Source organism: Pelophylax lessonae (assembly GCF_965119305.1).
Source record: "Pelophylax lessonae genome assembly, chromosome: 12".
NCBI lineage: Eukaryota > Metazoa > Chordata > Amphibia > Anura > Ranidae > Pelophylax > Pelophylax lessonae.
Window position 1 is genome coordinate 224,589,133 of NC_138779.1, and position 21,599 is coordinate 224,610,731.

At 52.8% G+C, this 21,599-nt stretch overlaps 1 protein-coding gene across 6 annotated transcripts in view; it reads right to left on the reverse strand.

Annotated features, from left to right (window-relative positions):
* Positions 1-16,439, reverse strand: part of EIF4G3 (eukaryotic translation initiation factor 4 gamma 3) — a 100,269-nt gene extending 83,830 nt beyond the window's left edge. For 4 of the 6 annotated variants that reach the window (XM_082273850.1, XM_082273849.1, XM_082273848.1 and 1 more), the window contains exon 1: positions 16,093-16,438. In XM_082273850.1, coding sequence (XP_082129976.1) covers positions 16,093-16,247 — 155 coding nt within the window. In that variant the 5' untranslated portion in view covers positions 16,248-16,438. Of the gene's footprint in view, positions 1-16,092 lie in introns of all 6 variants that reach the window. The other 2 variants (XM_082273846.1, XM_082273845.1) reach the window with 1 other exon arrangement.
* Between the last annotated feature and the right edge of the window lie 5,160 nt (positions 16,440-21,599).

The window sequence follows — 21,599 nt, forward strand, 5'->3', positions numbered from 1 at the left end:
CTTGTATCAGAGCTGAGTGTAGAACTGAGGCGGGGGGCTGTGCTCAGGAAGTTATGTACCGCCCCCTGCTGGCCCCTCCATCCCAGCCATAATCTGCCTGCATTGCATAGAGAAGCACAGAGACCCAGTGATGACATCACAGAGTCTATAAAAAGGTGATCACATTGATGAGGGGGGGAGGGGGATCAGTCTGACCCCTCCCCCCCTTCTCACATTGGAGCCTATGACATCATTCAGATAAGCTCCACCCACAATCACTTGAGATCTGAGCACACAGGGACACTTACCTGCCTCTGCACTGGAGATCTTCTGAGGAGAGCGAGAGCCCCGCAGGGGAGGAACCCCCCAGGGTCACAATTCCGGGGTACCGTTACCATGGCTGCAACAGGACTCCCACACCATACTGGAGGTTTCCTCTGATGACAACGCGGCCCAGGAGCTGACAATCCGATGTGCGGGGGAGGCGGGACCCACTCCAATCACAGAGCTACAATGCATGAAGGGGGAGGGGTCACCACAGAAACAAACTCCTCCTACTGCAGCCTGGAGAATGAAAAGGGAGGAGCCAGCTGGTTGCTACGAGCAACAAAAGCACTTTTACAGCGGGCCCTGAGTGAGGTAAGTACACGGGGGGTGTATATAGAGTGAGGTAGGTACACGGGGGGTGTATATAGAGTGAGGTTGGTACACGGGGGGTGTATATAGAGTGAGGTTGGTACACGGGGGTGTATATAGAGTGAGGTAGGTACACGGGGGGTGTATATAGAGTGAGGTAGGTACACGGGGGGTGTATATAGAGTGAGGTAGGTACACGGGGGGTGTATATAGAGTGAGGTAGGTACACGGGGGGTGTATATAGAGTGAGGTAGGTACACGGGGGTGTATATAGAGTGAGGTAGGTACACGGGGGGTGTATATAGAGTGAGGTTGGTACACGGGGGGTGTATATAGAGTGAGGTTGGTACACGGGGGGTGTATATAGAGTGAGGTTGGTACACGGGGGGTGTATATAGAGTGAGGTTGGTACACAAGGGGTGTATATAGAGTGAGGTAGGTACACGGGGGGTGTATATAGAGTGAGGTAGGTACACGGGGGGTGTATATAGAGTGAGGTTGGTACACGGGGGGTGTATATAGAGTGAGGTAGGTACACGGGGGGTGTATATAGAGTGAGGTAGGTACACGGGGGGTGTATATAGAGTGAGGTTGGTACACGGGGGGTGTATATAGAGTGAGGTTGGTACACAAGGGGTGTATATAGAGTGAGGTAGGTACACGGGGGGTGTATATAGAGTGAGGTTGGTACACGGGGGGTGTATATAGAGTGAGGTTGGTACACGGGGGGTGTATATAGAGTGAGGTTGGTACACGGGGGGTGTATATAGAGTGAGGTTGGTACACGGGGGGTGTATATAGAGTGAGGTTGGTACACGGGGGGTGTATATAGAGTGAGGTTGGTACACGGGGGGTGTATATAGAGTGAGGTAGGTACACGGCGGGTGTATATAGAGTGAGGTTGGTACACGGGGGGTGTATATAGAGTGAGGTTGGTACACGGGGGGTGTATATAGAGTGAGGTTGGTACACGGGGGGTGTATATAGAGTGAGGTTGGTACACGGGGGGTGTATATAGAGGGAGGTTGGTACACGGGGGGTGTATATAGAGTGAGGTAGGTACACGGGGGTGTATATAGAAGGAGGTTGGTACACGGCGGGTGTATATAGAGGGAGGTAGGTACATGAGGCATGTATATATGGTGAGGTACATGGGGGTGTAAATATGAGGTAGGTACATGGGGGGTGTATACAGAGTGAGGTAGGTACATGGGGACTCAGATATGTATTTGTCTATGTAGGTAGGTGTACAAGGTATGTAGTGGAAGGTCCCCCTCCCCCCTATCCTAGAAGGACCCCTGGTGGTTGGTGTATACAGAGGGTGGTAGGTAGGTGTCCGGTGTGTATACAGAGGGTGGTAGGTAGGTGTCCGGTGTATACAGAGGGTGGTAGGTAGGTGTCCGGTGTGTATACAGAGGGTGGTAGGTAGGTGTCCGGTGTGTATACAGAGGGTGGTAGGTAGGTGTCCGGTGTGTATACAGAGGGTGGTAGGTAGGTGTCCGGTGTGTATACAGAGGGTGGTAGGTAGGTGTCCGGGGTAGAGAGAGGTAGGTACCCAGTGTATGTAGAGGTAAGTTCCCCCATTCCAATCAGAGGATACCCAGTGGTCGGTGTATATGGGGAGAGGGGGTAGGTAAGTGGGTGTATATTTATAGTCCCGCCCCCCATCTCTAGGTAGGTAGGTGTACAATGTATATATGGAGGTAGGAAGGTGTCTGTAGAGGTAGGTACCCTCCCCCTGGTAGATAGAAGAAAGGGCCCGGATATATAGGTAGGTGTCCAGGGTCTATGGTGGTAGGTAGGTACGTATAGCGGTAAGTCCCCAGTAAATCAGACAAGGATACGTGGCGGCAGGGACTGGGTAGGTAGGTATCTATGGAGGTAGGTCCCCAGTTCTCCCCCTTCCCCAAATAACAGAAGGATATGCGGGGGCAGGGACTGGATAGGTAGGTGTCTGAGGTGGGTAGGTGTCCGGTGTACAGAGGTAAGTTTCCTCCTGGTAAATCAGAGGAGGATACATGGCAGCGGGGGCAGGGCCTGGGTAGGTATCTATGGTGGTAGGTAGGTGTCTGGTGTATATCTGTAGGTAGGTGTATAGAGGTAAGTCCCCAGTAGGTACGTCCCTGGTTCTCCCCAGGGACCCGATAGGTAGGTATCAATGGAGATAGGTAGGTGTCCAGTGTATATCTGTAGGGAGGTATATGAAGGGAAGTCCCCGGTAGGCCCAAGTAGGTAGGTGTCTATGGAGGGAGGTAAGTAGGGGTCCAGTGTATATATGTAGGTAGGTCCCTGGTTCTCCCCTGTATAGATGCAAGTCCCCAGTGGGTAGGACCCTGGTAGGTAGGTAGGTCTCTGGTACTCCCCTGTATAGAGGTAGGTCCCCGGTAAGCAGCTCCTCGGTAAGTCCCAGTTAGGTAGGTCCCTGGTTCTCCCCTGTATAGAGGTAGAACCCCAGTAGGTAGGTCCCCGGTGGGTAGGTAGGACCCCGGTAAGTAGCTCCTCGGTAAGTCCCGGTTAGGTAGGTCTCTGGTAGGTAAGTCCCCATTAGGTAGGTAGCTCCCCGGTTCTCCCCTGTATAGAGGTAGGTCCCTGGTAGGTAGGTCCTCTTTAGGTTGGTAGTTCCCCGGTTCTCCTCTGTATAGAGGTAGGTCCAAGGTAATTTCCCGGTAGGTAGGACCCTAGTAGGTAGATCCCCGGTTCTCCCCTGTATGGAGGTAGGTAGGTCCCCAGAATAGAGGTAGGTCCCGGTTCTCCCCTGTATGGCGGTAGGTAGGTCCCAGGTATAGAGGCAGGTAGGTCCCAGTTAGTTAGGTCCCCGGTATAGGTGTCCGTTGGGTATATCCCCAGTATGGAGGTAGGTAGGTCCCCGGTTCTCCCCTGTATGGAGGTAGGTAGGTCCCCGGTAGGTAGTTCCCCCCCTCTCCCGGTAAATCACAGAAGGTTAGGTAGGACCCCGGTGTAGAGGTAGGTCGGTCCCCAGTAGGTAGTTCCCCAGTTCTCCCCTGTATGGAGGTAGGTCTCTGGGTCTCCCTGGTATAAAGGTAGATCCCTGTTAGGTAGATCCCCGGTAGGTAGGTCCCCGGTATATCGGTAGATCCCCGTTAGGTAGGTTCCCGGTATAGAGGTTCCTGGTATATAGAGGTAGGCCCCCGGTAGGTAGGTCTCCATTAGGTAGGTCCCTGGTTCTCCCCGGTAAAGAGGTAGGTGGGGTCCTGGTAGGTAAGTCCCTGGTAGTTAGGTCCCCAGTATAGAGGTAGGTCCCCGGTAGGTAGGGTCCTGTTAGGTAAGTCCCCAGTATAGAGGTAAGTCTCCGGTAGGTAGGTCCCCGGTATATAGAGGTAGGTCCCCGGTATAGAGGTAAGTCTCCGGTAGGTGGGTCCCCGGTATATAGAGGTAGATCCCCGTTAGGTAGGTCCCAGGTATAGAGGTAGGTCTCCGGTAGGTGGGTCCCCGGTATAGAGGTAAGTCTCCGGTAGGTGGGTAGGGTCCTGTTGGGTAAGTCTCCGGTAGGTAAATCCCCAGTAGGTAGTTCCCCTGTATGGAGGTAGGTCCCCGGTATAGAGGTAAGTCTCCGGTAGGTGGGTCCCCGGTATATAGAGGTAGATCCCCGTTAGGTAGGTCCCAGGTATAGAGGTAGATTCCCGTTAGGTGGGTCCCCGGTATAGAGGTAAGTCTCCGGTAGGTGGGTAGGGTCCTGTTGGGTAAGTCTCCGGTAGGTAAATCCCCAGTAGGTAGTTCCCCTGTATGGAGGTAGGTCCCCGGTATAGAGGTAAGTCTCCGGTAGGTAGGTCCCCGGTATATAGAGGTAGATCCCCGTTAGGTAGGTCCCCGGTATAGAGGTAAGTCTCCGGTAGGTAGGTCCCCGGTATATAGAGGTAGATCCCCGTTAGGTAGGTCCCTGGTATAGAGGTAAGTCTCCGGTAGGTAGGTCCCCAGTATATAGAGGTAGATCCCCGTTAGGTATGTCCCCGGTATAGAGGTAAGTCTCCGGTAGGTAGGTCCCCGGTATATAGAGGTAGATCTCCGTTAGGTATGTCCCTGGTATAGAGGTAAGTCTCCGGTAGGTAGGTCCCCGGTATATAGAGGTAGATCCCCGTTAGGTATGTCCCCGGTATAGAGGTAAGTCTCCGGTAGGTAGGTCCCCGGTATATAGAGGTAGATCCCCGTTAGGTATGTCCCCGGTATAGAGGTAAGTCTCCGGTAGGTAGGTCCCCAGTATAGAGGTAGATCCCCGTTAGGTAGGTCCCCGGTATAGAGGTAAGTCTCCGGTAGGTAGGTCCCCGGTATATAGAGGTAGATCCCCGTTAGGTAGGTCCCCGGTATAGAGGTAAGTCTCCGGTAGGTAGGTCCCCAGTATATAGAGGTAGATCCCCGTTAGGTATGTCCCCGGTATAGAGGTAAGTCTCCGGTAGGTGGGTAGGGTCCTGTTGGGTAAGTCTCCGGTAGGTAAATCCCCAGTAGGTAGTTCCCCTGTATGGAGGTAGGTCCCCGGTATAGAGGTAAGTCTCCGGTAGGTCCCCGGTATATAGAGGTAGATCCCCGTTAGGTAGGTCCCTGGTATAGAGGTAAGTCTCCGGTAGGTAGGTCCCCGGTATATAGAGGTAGATCCCCGTTAGGTAGGTCCCCGGTATAGAGGTAAGTCTCCGGTAGGTAGGTCCCCAGTATATAGAGGTAGATCCCCGTTAGGTAGGTCCCCGGTATAGGAGGTAGATCCCCGTTAGGTAGGTCCCCGGTATAGAGGTAAGTCTCCGGTAGGTCCCCGGTATATAGAGGTAGATCCCCGTTAGGTATGTCCCCGGTATAGAGGTAAGTCTCCGGTAGGTAGGTCCCCGGTATATAGAGGTAGATCCCCGTTAGGTAGGTCCCCGGTATAGAGGTAAGTCTCCGGTAGGTAGATCTCCGGTATATAGAGGTAGATCCCCGTTAGGTAGGTCCCCGGTATAGAGGTAAGTCTCCGGTAGGTAGGTCTCCGGTATATAGAGGTAGATCCCCGTTAGGTAGGTCCCCGGTATAGAGGTAAGTCTCCGGTAGGTAGGTCCCCGGTATATAGAGGTAGATCCCCGTTAGGTAGGTCCCCGGTATAGAGGTAAGTCTCCGGTAGGTAGGTCCCCGGTATATAGAGGTAGATCCCCGTTAGGTAGGTCCCCGGTATAGAGGTAAGTCTCCGGTAGGTAGGTCTCCGGTATATAGAGGTAGATCCCCGTTAGGTAGGTCCCCGGTATAGAGGTAAGTCTCCGGTAGGTAGGTCTCCGGTATATAGAGGTAGATCCCCGGAAGGTAGGTCCCCGGTATATAGAGGTAGATCCCCGTTAGGTAGGTCCCCGGTATAGAGGTAAGTCTCCGGTAGGTCCCCGGTATATAGAGGTAGATCCCCGTTAGGTATGTCCCCGGTATAGAGGTAAGTCTCCGGTAGGTAGGTCCCCGGTATATAGAGGTAGATCCCCGTTAGGTAGGTCCCCGGTATAGAGGTAGATCCCCGTTAGGTAGGTCCCCGGTATAGAGGTAAGTCTCCGGTAGGTAGATCTCCGGTATATAGAGGTAGATCCCCGTTAGGTAGGTCCCCGGTATAGAGGTAAGTCTCCGGTAGGTAGGTCCCCGGTATATAGAGGTAGATCCCCGTTAGGTAGGTCCCCGGTATAGAGGTAAGTCTCCGGTAGGTAGGTCTCCGGTATATAGAGGTAGATCCCCGTTAGGTAGGTCCCCGGTATAGAGGTAAGTCTCCGGTAGGTAGGTCTCCGGTATATAGAGGTAGATCCCCGTTAGGTAGGTCCCCGGTATATAGAGGTTGGTCCCCGGTAGGTAGGTCTCCGGTATAGAGGTAAGTCTCCGGTAGGTGGGTCCCCGGTATAGAGGTAAGTCTCCGGTAGGTAGGTCTCCGGTATATAGAGGTAGATCCCCGGAAGGTAGGTCCCCTGTATGGAGGTAGGTCCCCGGTAGGTAGGGTCATGTTAGGTAGGTCCCCGGTTCTCCCCGGTATAGAGGTAAGTCCCCGGTAGGTAGTATCCCCCGCCCCGGTATAGAGGTAAGTAGTTCCCCGGTTCTCCCCGGTATAGGGGTAGGTAAGTCCCCGGTATAGGGGTAGGTAAGTCCCCGGTATAGGGGTAGGTAAGTCCCCGGTAGGTAGGTCCCCGGTATAGAGGCAAGTCTCCGGTAGGTAGATCTCCGGTATATAGAGGTAGATCCCCGTTAGGTAGGTCCCCGGTATAGAGGTAAGTCTCCGGTAGGTAGGTCCCCGGTATATAGAGGTAGATCCCCGTTAGGTAGGTCCCCGGTATAGAGGTAAGTCTCCGGTAGTTAGGTCCCCGGTATATAGAGGTAGATCCCCGTTAGGTAGGTCCCCGGTATAGAGGTAGATCCCCGTTAGGTAGGTCCCCGGTATAGAGGTAAGTCTCCAGTAGGTAGGTCTCCGGTATATAGAGGTAGATCCCCGTTAGGTAGGTCCCCGGTATATAGAGGTAGATCCCCGTTAGGTAGGTCCCCAGTATAGAGGTAAGTCTCCGGTAGGTCCCCGGTATATAGAGGTAGATCCCCGTTAGGTATGTCCCCGGTATAGAGGTAAGTCTCCGGTAGGTAGGTCCCCGGTATATAGAGGTAGATCCCCGTTAGGTAGGTCTCCGGTATATAGAGGTAGATCCCCGTTAGGTAGGTCCCCGGTATAGAGGTAGATCCCCGTTAGGTAGGTCCCCGGTATAGAGGTAAGTCTCCGGTAGGTAGATCTCCGGTATATAGAGGTAGATCCCCGTTAGGTAGGTCCCCGGTATAGAGGTAAGTCTCCGGTAGGTAGATCTCCGGTATATAGAGGTAGATCCCCGTTAGGTAGGTCCCCGGTATAGAGGTAAGTCTCCGGTAGGTAGGTCCCCGGTATATAGAGGTAGATCCCCGTTAGGTAGGTCCCCGGTATATAGAGGTAGATCCTCGTTAGGGAGGTCCCCGGTATATAGAGGTAGGTCCCCGGTAGGTAGGTCCCCGGTATAGAGGTAAGTCTCCGGTAGGTGGGTCCCCGGTATAGAGGTAAGTCTCCGGTAGGTGGGTCCCCGGTATAGAGGTAAGTCCCCGGTAGGTAGGTCCCCGGTATATAGAGGTAGGTCCCCGGTAGGTAGGTCCCCGGTATAGAGGTAAGTCTCCGGTAGGTGGGTCCCCGGTATAGAGGTAGATCCCCGGTAGGTAGGTCCCCGGTATATAGAGGTAGATCCCCGGTAGGTAGGTCCCCGGTATAGAGGTAGATCCCCGGTAGGTAGGGTCATGTTAGGTAGGTCCCCGATTCTCCCCGGTATAGAGGTAAGTCCCCGGTAGGTAGTATCCCCCGCCCCGGTATAGAGGTAAGTAGTTCCCCGGTTCTCCCCGGTATAGGGGTAGGTAAGTCCCCGGTAGGTGGGTCCCCGGTATATAGAGGTAGATCCCTGTTAGGTAGGTCCCCGGTATAGAGGTAAGTCTCCGGTAGGTCCCCGGTATATAGAGGTAGATCCCCGTTAGGTAGGTCCCCGGTATAGAGGTAAGTCTCCGGTAGGTAGGTCCCCGGTATATAGAGGTAGATCCCCGTTAGGTAGGTCCCCGGTATAGAGGTAAGTCTCCGGTAGGTAGGTCTCCGGTATATAGAGGTAGATCCCCGTTAGGTAGGTCCCCGGTATAGAGGTAAGTCTCCGGTAGGTAGGTCTCCGGTATATAGAGGTAGATCCCCGGAAGGTAGGTCCCCGGTATATAGAGGTAGATCCCCGTTAGGTAGGTCCCCGGTATAGAGGTAAGTCTCCGGTAGGTCCCCGGTATATAGAGGTAGATCCCCGTTAGGTATGTCCCCGGTATAGAGGTAAGTCTCCGGTAGGTAGGTCCCCGGTATATAGAGGTAGATCCCCGTTAGGTAGGTCCCCGGTATAGAGGTAGATCCCCGTTAGGTAGGTCCCCGGTATAGAGGTAAGTCTCCGGTAGGTAGATCTCCGGTATATAGAGGTAGATCCCCGTTAGGTAGGTCCCCGGTATAGAGGTAAGTCTCCGGTAGGTAGGTCCCCGGTATATAGAGGTAGATCCCCGTTAGGTAGGTCCCCGGTATAGAGGTAAGTCTCCGGTAGGTAGGTCTCCGGTATATAGAGGTAGATCCCCGTTAGGTAGGTCCCCGGTATAGAGGTAAGTCTCCGGTAGGTAGGTCTCCGGTATATAGAGGTAGATCCCCGTTAGGTAGGTCCCCGGTATATAGAGGTTGGTCCCCGGTAGGTAGGTCCCCGGTATAGAGGTAAGTCTCCGGTAGGTGGGTCCCCGGTATAGAGGTAAGTCTCCGGTAGGTAGGTCTCCGGTATATAGAGGTAGATCCCCGGAAGGTAGGTCCCCTGTATGGAGGTAGGTCCCCGGTAGGTAGGATCATGTTAGGTAGGTCCCCGGTTCTCCCCGGTATAGAGGTAAGTCCCCGGTAGGTAGTATCCCCCGCCCCGGTATAGAGGTAAGTAGTTCCCCGGTTCTCCCCGGTATAGGGGTAGGTAAGTCCCCGGTATAGGGGTAGGTAAGTCCCCGGTATAGGGGTAGGTAAGTCCCCGGTAGGTAGGTCCCCGGTATAGAGGCAAGTCTCCGGTAGGTAGATCTCCGGTATATAGAGGTAGATCCCCGTTAGGTAGGTCCCCGGTATAGAGGTAAGTCTCCGGTAGGTAGGTCCCCGGTATATAGAGGTAGATCCCCGTTAGGTAGGTCCCCGGTATAGAGGTAAGTCTCCGGTAGTTAGGTCCCCGGTATATAGAGGTAGATCCCCGTTAGGTAGGTCCCCGGTATAGAGGTAGATCCCCGTTAGGTAGGTCCCCGGTATAGAGGTAAGTCTCCAGTAGGTAGGTCTCCGGTATATAGAGGTAGATCCCCGTTAGGTAGGTCCCCGGTATATAGAGGTAGATCCCCGTTAGGTAGGTCCCCAGTATAGAGGTAAGTCTCCGGTAGGTCCCCGGTATATAGAGGTAGATCCCCGTTAGGTATGTCCCCGGTATAGAGGTAAGTCTCCGGTAGGTAGGTCCCCGGTATATAGAGGTAGATCCCCGTTAGGTAGGTCTCCGGTATATAGAGGTAGATCCCCGTTAGGTAGGTCCCCGGTATAGAGGTAGATCCCCGTTAGGTAGGTCCCCGGTATAGAGGCAAGTCTCCGGTAGGTAGATCTCCGGTATATAGAGGTAGATCCCCGTTAGGTAGGTCCCCGGTATAGAGGTAAGTCTCCGGTAGGTAGGTCCCCGGTATATAGAGGTAGATCCCCGTTAGGTAGGTCCCCGGTATAGAGGTAAGTCTCCGGTAGGTAGGTCCCCGGTATATAGAGGTAGATCCCCGTTAGGTAGGTCCCCGGTATAGAGGTAAGTCTCCGGTAGGTAGGTCCCCGGTATATAGAGGTAGATCCCCGTTAGGTAGGTCCCCGGTATAGAGGTAAGTCTCCGGTAGGTAGGTCCCCGGTATATAGAGGTAGATCCTCGTTAGGGAGGTCCCCGGTATATAGAGGTAGGTCCCCGGTAGGTAGGTCCCCGGTATAGAGGTAAGTCTCCGGTAGGTGGGTCCCCGGTATAGAGGTAGATCCCCGGTAGGTAGGGTCATGTTAGGTAGGTCCCCGATTCTCCCCGGTATAGAGGTAAGTCCCCGGTAGGTAGTATCCCCCGCCCCGGTATAGAGGTAAGTAGTTCCCCGGTTCTCCCCGGTATAGGGGTAGGTAAGTCCCCGGTAGGTGGGTCCCCGGTATATAGAGGTAGATCCCTGTTAGGTAGGTCCCCGGTATAGAGGTAAGTCTCCGGTAGGTCCCCGGTATATAGAGGTAGATCCCCGTTAGGTAGGTCCCCGGTATAGAGGTAAGTCTCCGGTAGGTAGATCTCCGGTATATAGAGGTAGATCCCCGTTAGGTAGGTCCCCGGTATAGAGGTAAGTCTCCGGTAGGTAGGTCCCCGGTATATAGAGGTAGATCCCCGTTAGGTAGGTCCCCGGTATATAGAGGTAGATCCTCGTTAGGGAGGTCCCCGGTATATAGAGGTAGGTCCCCGGTAGGTAGGTCCCCGGTATAGAGGTAAGTCTCCGGTAGGTGGGTCCCCGGTATAGAGGTAAGTCTCCGGTATATAGAGGTAGATCCCCGGTAGGTAGGTCCCCGGTATAGAGGTAAGTCCCCGGTAGGTAGGTCCCCGGTATATAGAGGTAGGTCCCCGGTAGGTAGGTCCCCGGTATAGAGGTAAGTCTCCGGTAGGTAGGTCCCCGGTATATAGAGGTAGATCCCCGGTAGGTAGGTCCCCGGTATATAGAGGTAGATCCCCGGAAGGTAGGTCCCCGGTATATAGAGGTAGGTCCCCGGTATAGAGGTAAGTCTCCGGTAGGTAGGTCCCCGGTATATAGAGGTAGGTCCCCGGTAGGTAGGTCCCCGGTATAGAGGTAAGTCTCCGGTAGGTAGGTCTCCGGTATATAGAGGTAGGTCCCCAGTAGGTAGGTCCCCGGTATAGAGGTAAGTCTCCGGTAGGTAGGTCCCCGGTATATAGAGGTAGGTCCCCGGTAGGTAGGTCCCCGGTATAGAGGTAAGTCTCCGGTAGGTAGGTCTCCGGTATATAGAGGTAGGTCCCCAGTAGGTAGGTCCCCGGTATAGAGGTAAGTCTCCGGTAGGTAGGTCCCCGGTATATAGAGGTAGGTCCCCGGTAGGTAGGTCCCCGGTATAGAGGTAAGTCTCCGGTAGGTAGGTCTCCGGTATATAGAGGTAGGTCCCCAGTAGGTAGGTCCCCGGTATAGAGGTAAGTCTCCGGTAGGTAGGTCTCCGGTATATAGAGGTAGATCCCCGTTAGGTAGGTCCCCGGTATAGAGGTAGATCCCCGGTAGGTAGGTCCCCGGTATAGAGGTAGATCCCCGGTAGGTAGGGTCATGTTAGGTAGGTCCCCGATTCTCCCCGGTATAGAGGTAAGTCCCCGGTAGGTAGTATCCCCCGCCCCGGTATAGAGGTAAGTAGTTCCCCGGTTCTCCCCGGTATAGGGGTAGGTAAGTCCCCGGTAGGTGGGTCCCCGGTATATAGAGGTAGATCCCTGTTAGGTAGGTCCCCGGTATAGAGGTAAGTCTCCGGTAGGTCCCCGGTATATAGAGGTAGATCCCCGTTAGGTAGGTCCCCGGTATAGAGGTAAGTCTCCGGTAGGTAGGTCCCCGGTATATAGAGGTAGATCCCCGTTAGGTAGGTCCCCGGTATAGAGGTAAGTCTCCGGTAGGTAGGTCTCCGGTATATAGAGGTAGATCCCCGTTAGGTAGGTCCCCGGTATAGAGGTAAGTCTCCGGTAGGTAGGTCTCCGGTATATAGAGGTAGATCCCCGGAAGGTAGGTCCCCGGTATATAGAGGTAGATCCCCGTTAGGTAGGTCCCCGGTATAGAGGTAAGTCTCCGGTAGGTCCCCGGTATATAGAGGTAGATCCCCGTTAGGTATGTCCCCGGTATAGAGGTAAGTCTCCGGTAGGTAGGTCCCCGGTATATAGAGGTAGATCCCCGTTAGGTAGGTCCCCGGTATAGAGGTAGATCCCCGTTAGGTAGGTCCCCGGTATAGAGGTAAGTCTCCGGTAGGTAGATCTCCGGTATATAGAGGTAGATCCCCGTTAGGTAGGTCCCCGGTATAGAGGTAAGTCTCCGGTAGGTAGGTCCCCGGTATATAGAGGTAGATCCCCGTTAGGTAGGTCCCCGGTATAGAGGTAAGTCTCCGGTAGGTAGGTCTCCGGTATATAGAGGTAGATCCCCGTTAGGTAGGTCCCCGGTATAGAGGTAAGTCTCCGGTAGGTAGGTCTCCGGTATATAGAGGTAGATCCCCGTTAGGTAGGTCCCCGGTATATAGAGGTTGGTCCCCGGTAGGTAGGTCCCCGGTATAGAGGTAAGTCTCCGGTAGGTGGGTCCCCGGTATAGAGGTAAGTCTCCGGTAGGTAGGTCTCCGGTATATAGAGGTAGATCCCCGGAAGGTAGGTCCCCTGTATGGAGGTAGGTCCCCGGTAGGTAGGATCATGTTAGGTAGGTCCCCGGTTCTCCCCGGTATAGAGGTAAGTCCCCGGTAGGTAGTATCCCCCGCCCCGGTATAGAGGTAAGTAGTTCCCCGGTTCTCCCCGGTATAGGGGTAGGTAAGTCCCCGGTATAGGGGTAGGTAAGTCCCCGGTATAGGGGTAGGTAAGTCCCCGGTAGGTAGGTCCCCGGTATAGAGGCAAGTCTCCGGTAGGTAGATCTCCGGTATATAGAGGTAGATCCCCGTTAGGTAGGTCCCCGGTATAGAGGTAAGTCTCCGGTAGGTAGGTCCCCGGTATATAGAGGTAGATCCCCGTTAGGTAGGTCCCCGGTATAGAGGTAAGTCTCCGGTAGTTAGGTCCCCGGTATATAGAGGTAGATCCCCGTTAGGTAGGTCCCCGGTATAGAGGTAGATCCCCGTTAGGTAGGTCCCCGGTATAGAGGTAAGTCTCCAGTAGGTAGGTCTCCGGTATATAGAGGTAGATCCCCGTTAGGTAGGTCCCCGGTATATAGAGGTAGATCCCCGTTAGGTAGGTCCCCAGTATAGAGGTAAGTCTCCGGTAGGTCCCCGGTATATAGAGGTAGATCCCCGTTAGGTATGTCCCCGGTATAGAGGTAAGTCTCCGGTAGGTAGGTCCCCGGTATATAGAGGTAGATCCCCGTTAGGTAGGTCTCCGGTATATAGAGGTAGATCCCCGTTAGGTAGGTCCCCGGTATAGAGGTAGATCCCCGTTAGGTAGGTCCCCGGTATAGAGGCAAGTCTCCGGTAGGTAGATCTCCGGTATATAGAGGTAGATCCCCGTTAGGTAGGTCCCCGGTATAGAGGTAAGTCTCCGGTAGGTAGGTCCCCGGTATATAGAGGTAGATCCCCGTTAGGTAGGTCCCCGGTATAGAGGTAAGTCTCCGGTAGGTAGGTCCCCGGTATATAGAGGTAGATCCCCGTTAGGTAGGTCCCCGGTATAGAGGTAAGTCTCCGGTAGGTAGGTCCCCGGTATATAGAGGTAGATCCCCGTTAGGTAGGTCCCCGGTATAGAGGTAAGTCTCCGGTAGGTAGGTCCCCGGTATATAGAGGTAGATCCTCGTTAGGGAGGTCCCCGGTATATAGAGGTAGGTCCCCGGTAGGTAGGTCCCCGGTATAGAGGTAAGTCTCCGGTAGGTGGGTCCCCGGTATAGAGGTAGATCCCCGGTAGGTAGGGTCATGTTAGGTAGGTCCCCGATTCTCCCCGGTATAGAGGTAAGTCCCCGGTAGGTAGTATCCCCCGCCCCGGTATAGAGGTAAGTAGTTCCCCGGTTCTCCCCGGTATAGGGGTAGGTAAGTCCCCGGTAGGTGGGTCCCCGGTATATAGAGGTAGATCCCTGTTAGGTAGGTCCCCGGTATAGAGGTAAGTCTCCGGTAGGTCCCCGGTATATAGAGGTAGATCCCCGTTAGGTAGGTCCCCGGTATAGAGGTAAGTCTCCGGTAGGTAGATCTCCGGTATATAGAGGTAGATCCCCGTTAGGTAGGTCCCCGGTATAGAGGTAAGTCTCCGGTAGGTAGGTCCCCGGTATATAGAGGTAGATCCCCGTTAGGTAGGTCCCCGGTATATAGAGGTAGATCCTCGTTAGGGAGGTCCCCGGTATATAGAGGTAGGTCCCCGGTAGGTAGGTCCCCGGTATAGAGGTAAGTCTCCGGTAGGTGGGTCCCCGGTATAGAGGTAAGTCTCCGGTATATAGAGGTAGATCCCCGGTAGGTAGGTCCCCGGTATAGAGGTAAGTCCCCGGTAGGTAGGTCCCCGGTATATAGAGGTAGGTCCCCGGTAGGTAGGTCCCCGGTATAGAGGTAAGTCTCCGGTAGGTAGGTCCCCGGTATATAGAGGTAGATCCCCGGTAGGTAGGTCCCCGGTATATAGAGGTAGATCCCCGGAAGGTAGGTCCCCGGTATATAGAGGTAGGTCCCCGGTATAGAGGTAAGTCTCCGGTAGGTAGGTCCCCGGTATATAGAGGTAGGTCCCCGGTAGGTAGGTCCCCGGTATAGAGGTAAGTCTCCGGTAGGTAGGTCTCCGGTATATAGAGGTAGGTCCCCAGTAGGTAGGTCCCCGGTATAGAGGTAAGTCTCCGGTAGGTAGGTCCCCGGTATATAGAGGTAGGTCCCCGGTAGGTAGGTCCCCGGTATAGAGGTAAGTCTCCGGTAGGTAGGTCTCCGGTATATAGAGGTAGGTCCCCAGTAGGTAGGTCCCCGGTATAGAGGTAAGTCTCCGGTAGGTAGGTCCCCGGTATATAGAGGTAGGTCCCCGGTAGGTAGGTCCCCGGTATAGAGGTAAGTCTCCGGTAGGTAGGTCTCCGGTATATAGAGGTAGGTCCCCAGTAGGTAGGTCCCCGGTATAGAGGTAAGTCTCCGGTAGGTAGGTCTCCGGTATATAGAGGTAGATCCCCGTTAGGTAGGTCCCCGGTATAGAGGTAGATCCCCGTTAGGTAGGTCCCCGGTATAGAGGTAAGTCTCCAGTAGGTAGGTCTCCGGTATATAGAGGTAGATCCCCGTTAGGTAGGTCCCCGGTATATAGAGGTAGATCCCCGTTAGGTAGGTCCCCAGTATAGAGGTAAGTCTCCGGTAGGTCCCCGGTATATAGAGGTAGATCCCCGTTAGGTATGTCCCCGGTATAGAGGTAAGTCTCCGGTAGGTAGGTCCCCGGTATATAGAGGTAGATCCCCGTTAGGTAGGTCTCCGGTATATAGAGGTAGATCCCCGTTAGGTAGGTCCCCGGTATAGAGGTAGATCCCCGTTAGGTAGGTCCCCGGTATAGAGGCAAGTCTCCGGTAGGTAGATCTCCGGTATATAGAGGTAGATCCCCGTTAGGTAGGTCCCCGGTATAGAGGTAAGTCTCCGGTAGGTAGGTCCCCGGTATATAGAGGTAGATCCCCGTTAGGTAGGTCCCCGGTATAGAGGTAAGTCTCCGGTAGGTAGGTCCCCGGTATATAGAGGTAGATCCCCGTTAGGTAGGTCCCCGGTATAGAGGTAAGTCTCCGGTAGGTAGGTCCCCGGTATATAGAGGTAGATCCCCGTTAGGTAGGTCCCCGGTATAGAGGTAAGTCTCCGGTAGGTAGGTCCCCGGTATATAGAGGTAGATCCTCGTTAGGGAGGTCCCCGGTATATAGAGGTAGGTCCCCGGTAGGTAGGTCCCCGGTATAGAGGTAAGTCTCCGGTAGGTGGGTCCCCGGTATAGAGGTAGATCCCCGGTAGGTAGGGTCATGTTAGGTAGGTCCCCGATTCTCCCCGGTATAGAGGTAAGTCCCCGGTAGGTAGTATCCCCCGCCCCGGTATAGAGGTAAGTAGTTCCCCGGTTCTCCCCGGTATAGGGGTAGGTAAGTCCCCGGTAGGTGGGTCCCCGGTATATAGAGGTAGATCCCTGTTAGGTAGGTCCCCGGTATAGAGGTAAGTCTCCGGTAGGTCCCCGGTATATAGAGGTAGATCCCCGTTAGGTAGGTCCCCGGTATATAGAGGTAAGTCCCCGGTATAGGAGTAAGCCCCCCCTCTCCCGGTAAATCACAGAAGGATACGCGGCGGGGGGCAGGGCCCGGATCCCGGGATGAGCGGCGGCGGATGAGGGCGGAGCGGGCGGCCCGGTTGGGGGAGGGGGAGGCCCGAGGGCCCCGGTTGCGGCTCCGCTGGGGGGGGCGGCGGCTTTGAGGGCCGCTTTGTGCGGGAGACTCATGGCCGCGGCGGGCTCAGGTTCTTCTCTTCATGGGCGCCGCTCGGGGGGGGGAGGTGCCGGTAGGTTCTCCTCACTCACAGACCGGAGCATCCAACATGGCGCTGCGTCCGCCTCCAGCAGTCCGGCAGGACGGACACTCGGCGATCTCCGGACGGCTTCGGCTCGGCTCGGAGCGATAGCAAGAGCGTTCGGTAATCTCCGGAAACCCTCGGCTGCGTCGGCACACGACTTCGCCTACTTCCGTACAGACTCGGAAACCTTCGGCCCGGCATCCGATTCAACCCGAGGGAGCTTCGTCTGGCATTCCTGTGAAAGAACAGCGCCAGCCAGGGGGCGGAGCCAGTGCCGGCATCATCAGCGCAGGAGCTCGGCAATTTTCGGAAAGAGGCGTGGCTATGTCAGGCTGATCTGACAGCTGGGCGGTCTAGCCGGCTGAGCTCTGATCGGGCGGGGGCGTGGCCGAGTGATAGTCTCGGTAGATTTCGGCAGAGATCGGGTGATGGAATGAGAAAAAGCTTTGTCTCCCCCTGCAGGGCGGCTCTGGGCACTGCGGCGGAAGTGATCCCCAGTCACTGGAAGCAGATCTGTCACCAGGCAGCCCCACCGCTTGTAGGAGGAGCCCCGAAGCCTCAGACCCCCCCCCCCCCCGCGTAGGAGGAGCCAGACCCCCTTGCACTGTACCTTCTGCCTCAGTCAGGACTTAATACTTTAGAAAGTCTTAAAATAGGAAAAAAGATAGATATCATTTTTTTTTTACTTTTATTTATTCTACAAATTTATTATTAAAGTATTAACATTTATAAATAAATTATTAATAAAGATAAAGTAATATCTTATAATATTAGAATTTTCATTTATTGTAGTTGGTTTCCTTTATTACTTAAGTACTAAAAAATATATTTTAATTTATGTTAACGATTTGTTAAATTTATTATCTAAGTATTAAAATAAACATTTCTTATTTTTTTTATAACTTTAATATTAAACTAAAAAAAAGAAATAAAAGTTACGAAAAGGATATTTTATTTCAAGAGTTAAAAAACATATATTAACAAAGTATTTATCAGAATATAATTCTTTTGTCACTTACCTTATACATTATTAAGATATTCAAATAACAAATATTAAAATAAAATTTGTGTACAAAATTAAAAAAAAAAAAGATACAAGTTTAAAATATAGAACATTTTATTTAATTTTTTTCTTTTTACTAAAAGTATTAAACAATATATATATTTATTTTTTTAACTTTTATTTTAATGCTTTAATAATTTGGAAAATAAGTTAAAAAATATATATTTTTTATATAGTAATAGAAACAAATGAAAGTTTTTATATTTGTTTTATTTCCTTTAACATTAATCAATATTCTTTTTAAATTTTTTTCGTTTTTTTATTTTAAAACTTTTTTTTTTTTTACAATTATTTTTAAAAACTCTTTAAATAGATTTAACCTATTTTAAACTTTTATTCTAAACTTTTACTTTTTAATAAGTATTAAAAAAATTTAAACTTTTTTAATGAGAGATAGAGAGAGATAAAAAAAAAAAGATACACGTTAAAGGAAATAAAAAAAAAAAAAAATAATATATATCATTTTTTTTTTATTTCCTTTAACGTGTATCTTTTTTATCTCTCCATCTCTCATTAAAAAGTAAAAGTTTAAAATAAGGTTAAATCTATTTAAAGAGTTTTTAAAAATAAATTGTAAAAAAAAAAAAAAAGTTTTAAAATAAAAAACTAATTTAAAAAGAATATTTTAACGTTTCAAATTTAATATCAAATTATTAAAATAAATTTTTTTTAATATTCTATTTTTTTAACCTTTTGTAATCTGTTACATTTATTATCTAATAGAAAAATATATACCTAAAATAACCCTTTCCTGCGGCGGGGGGGGGGGGGGTCGCTGGGTGATGGGGGATCATAGTCTGCTATTTATTATGTATTTGCTATACGAGGAGGTGATATTCTGTGTTGCACCCGGTAACCAATCAGCTTCTGGAATGTCATCAGTGGAGGTGTTAGGGTTTATCTCTTCATTGGACGCCATTTATCTTCAGCACGCCCAGGAGGAACATCCATCTGTCACATGACTGCAGCCCACCTTCCCAATCCAACTAAATGTCGCCCTCCAGTGAAGAGAGGAGGAATTACAGGCAGGAGGCTGGCAATGTCCATCCCCATCACCCCAGATCAGGGAGGGGGGTTGGATTACTAGTCCATAGGAAGCTGTGAGCAGCTCAGGACAGGCTTTTTTTTTGGGGGGGGGGGGGCTGCTTTACACAGCATCTCACAGGGATTTACTTTGTAGCTTTAAGATAGAACCGCCCTCAGATATTTATAGGTGCCTTCCGGGTATTTATTACCAATCACAGGACTCCCCCTGACAATGACTTTGTCTGCTTACTTCTCCGGAAGGACGGCACCATCTTTGTTCAGGCATCATACAGATCACCATGTATTTCATGGACTGAGATGTTGGCTTAGAGATGACAGTTATGGAAATCCCGGTGACTGTGCAGCTCCTGGCGGTTTTCACAAATGTCTGTATCCAATCATAAGGGGAGAGGCGGCAGCTGGGGCTGATCTGTGTCAAAGTTACAATGTACAGTCTGATCACTGGGGGAGGGGAGACTGAGGAAATGCTTCTCCCTGCCTGCAGCAGACTGATGACATCTCTGCGTGGGCGGAGTCACTGAGTGGAGGTGTGGTGATAGAATATGAACAATGATCGGGTTCCTATATATGGTGATGGGTGGGATTTCGGTATTTGGGGAATAGAAATGGAAGGACGCAGAGGACGGTCATTCTATGGATAGGCAGAACTCTATGGTGGCCATTCACTCAGCGGGGTTCCTCCTGAGGATGTTGGGGGCTCCTCGACTAACAAAGAATAGATCTCCCACCTACACTGACCACCAATACAGGGGAGGGGGCACCCTCTACACTGGCCACCAATACAGGGGAGGGGGCACCCTCTACACTGGCCACCATTACAGGTGAGGGGGCACCTCTACACTGACCACCATTACAGGTGAGGGGGGGGGCACCCTCTACACTGGCCACCATTACAGGTGAGGGGGGGGCACCCTCTACACTGGCCACCAATACAGGTGAGGGGGGGCACCCTCTACACTGGCCACCAATACAGGTGAGGGGGGGAGGGGGCACCGCTACACTGACCACCAATACAGGGGAGGGGGCACCACTACACTGACCACCATTACAGGTGAGGGTGCACCTCTACACTGGCCACCAATACAGGTGAGGGGGGGGGGGCACCCTCTACACTGGCCACCAATACAGGTGAGGGGGGAGGGGGCACCGCTACACTGACCACCAATACAGGGGAGGGGGCACCACTACACTGACCACCATTACAGGTGAGGGTGCACCTCTACACTGGCCACCAATACAGGTGAGGGGGGGGCACCCTCTACACTGGCCACCAATACAGGTGAGGGGGGGCACCCTCTACACTGGCCACCAATACAGGTGAGGGGGGGCACCCTCTACACTGGCCACCAATACAGGTGAGGGGGGGGGGGGCACCCTCTACACTGACCACCATTACAGGTGAGGGTGCACCTCTACACTGGCCACCAATACAGGTGAGGGGGGGGCACCCTCTACACTGGCCACCAATACAGGTGAGGGGGGCACCCTCTACACTGGCCACCAATACAGGTGAGGGGGGGGGCACCCTCTACACTGACCACCATTACAGGTGAGGGTGCACCTCTACACTGGCCACCAATACAGGTGAGGGGGGGGCACCCTCTACACTGACCACCATTACAGGTGAGGGTGCACCTCTACACTGGCCACCAATACAGGTGAGGGGGGGCACCCTCTACACTGGCCACCAATACAGGTGAGGGGGGGGCACCCTCTACACTGGCCACCAATACAGGTGAGGGGGGGGCACCCTCTACACTGACCACCAATACAGGTGAGGGGGGGGGCACCCTCTACACTGACCACCAATACAGGTGAGGGGGGGGGCACCCTCTACACTGGCCACCAATACAGGTGAGGGGGGGCACCCTCTACACTGGCCACCAATACAGGTGAGTGGGGGGCACCCTCTACACTGACCACCAATACAGGTGAGTGGGGGGCACCCTCTACACTGACCACCAATACAGGTGAGGGGGGCACCCTCTACACTGGCCACCAATACAGGTGTGTGGGGGCCCCCCCCCCATCTCTGACCCAGAGGCCCTCCGGGGTAGAAGGTGGCTGGGTGGGGGGGTTGCATTGACAATGGATTTTGGGTGACACATTGTGGAAGGATTGCCACCCACACCAACCACAATGGGATTGGCAGATCGGCAGCAGATGAGGAAATACATTGGAGGATGTTTGTACGCCGAGTCTCTCTTGTGGTCTCCGCCAAAGAAGCCGCAGATGTGCAGCGCCCTTTCCGAAAAATAAAACACGGCTTAACCTAATGAAGTCCACCCCCCCCCAATCCGGCCTCCTATCCCATGTGTGTTTTATAAGAATGCCGCCCCCCCCCTATACATTCCTTCCTTAGATCAGAAACAGATGGAAGTGAATGCTAATCCCGACCCCAACAGTCTTCATAGAGCAGCCGGGGCCCCATAAGTAACCCGCCCCCTTATAGGGCCCGATCAGTCTGACACACAGAACATACTATCCTAAGAACCTCTGTCTAAAGCTGGTTAGAAAGAAACTACCCCCAGACCCCCCCCAGGGGTTCTTCACACTGGAGGAGCTTTTACCACAACCAACCATAAAACCATAACAGATTTCTGACTGGAAGAGGAATCAACCTGCAGCTCCATTGAAGACTCCCCCCACCCCCCCCCCACACTCCTCGTCCTTTGTTGTGTCAAAAGGAAAATCTGATTTTGAGGAACACAACTAAACCTGGAGGTTCTGAATGCCACCTTACCCAACCCCCAACCACCTCTCCACCCAGCCTTTAACCCAACCACCTCTCCACCCAGCCTTTAACCAAATCCCCAACCACCTCTACACCCAGCCTTTAACCCAATCCCCAACCACCTCTCCACCCAGCCTTTAACCCAATCCCCAACCACCTCTCCACCCAGCCTTTAACCCAATCCCCAACCACCTCTACACCCAGCCTTTAACCCAACCCCCAACCACCTCTACACCCAGCCTTTAACCCAATCCCCAACCACCTCTCCACCCAGCCTTTAACCCAATCCCCAACCACCTCTCCACCCAGCCTTTAACCCAATCCCCAACCACCTCTCCACCCAGCCTTTAACCAAATCCCCAACCACCTCTCCACCCAGCCTTTAACCCAATCCCCAACCACCTCTACACCCAGCCTTTAACCCAATCCCCAACCAC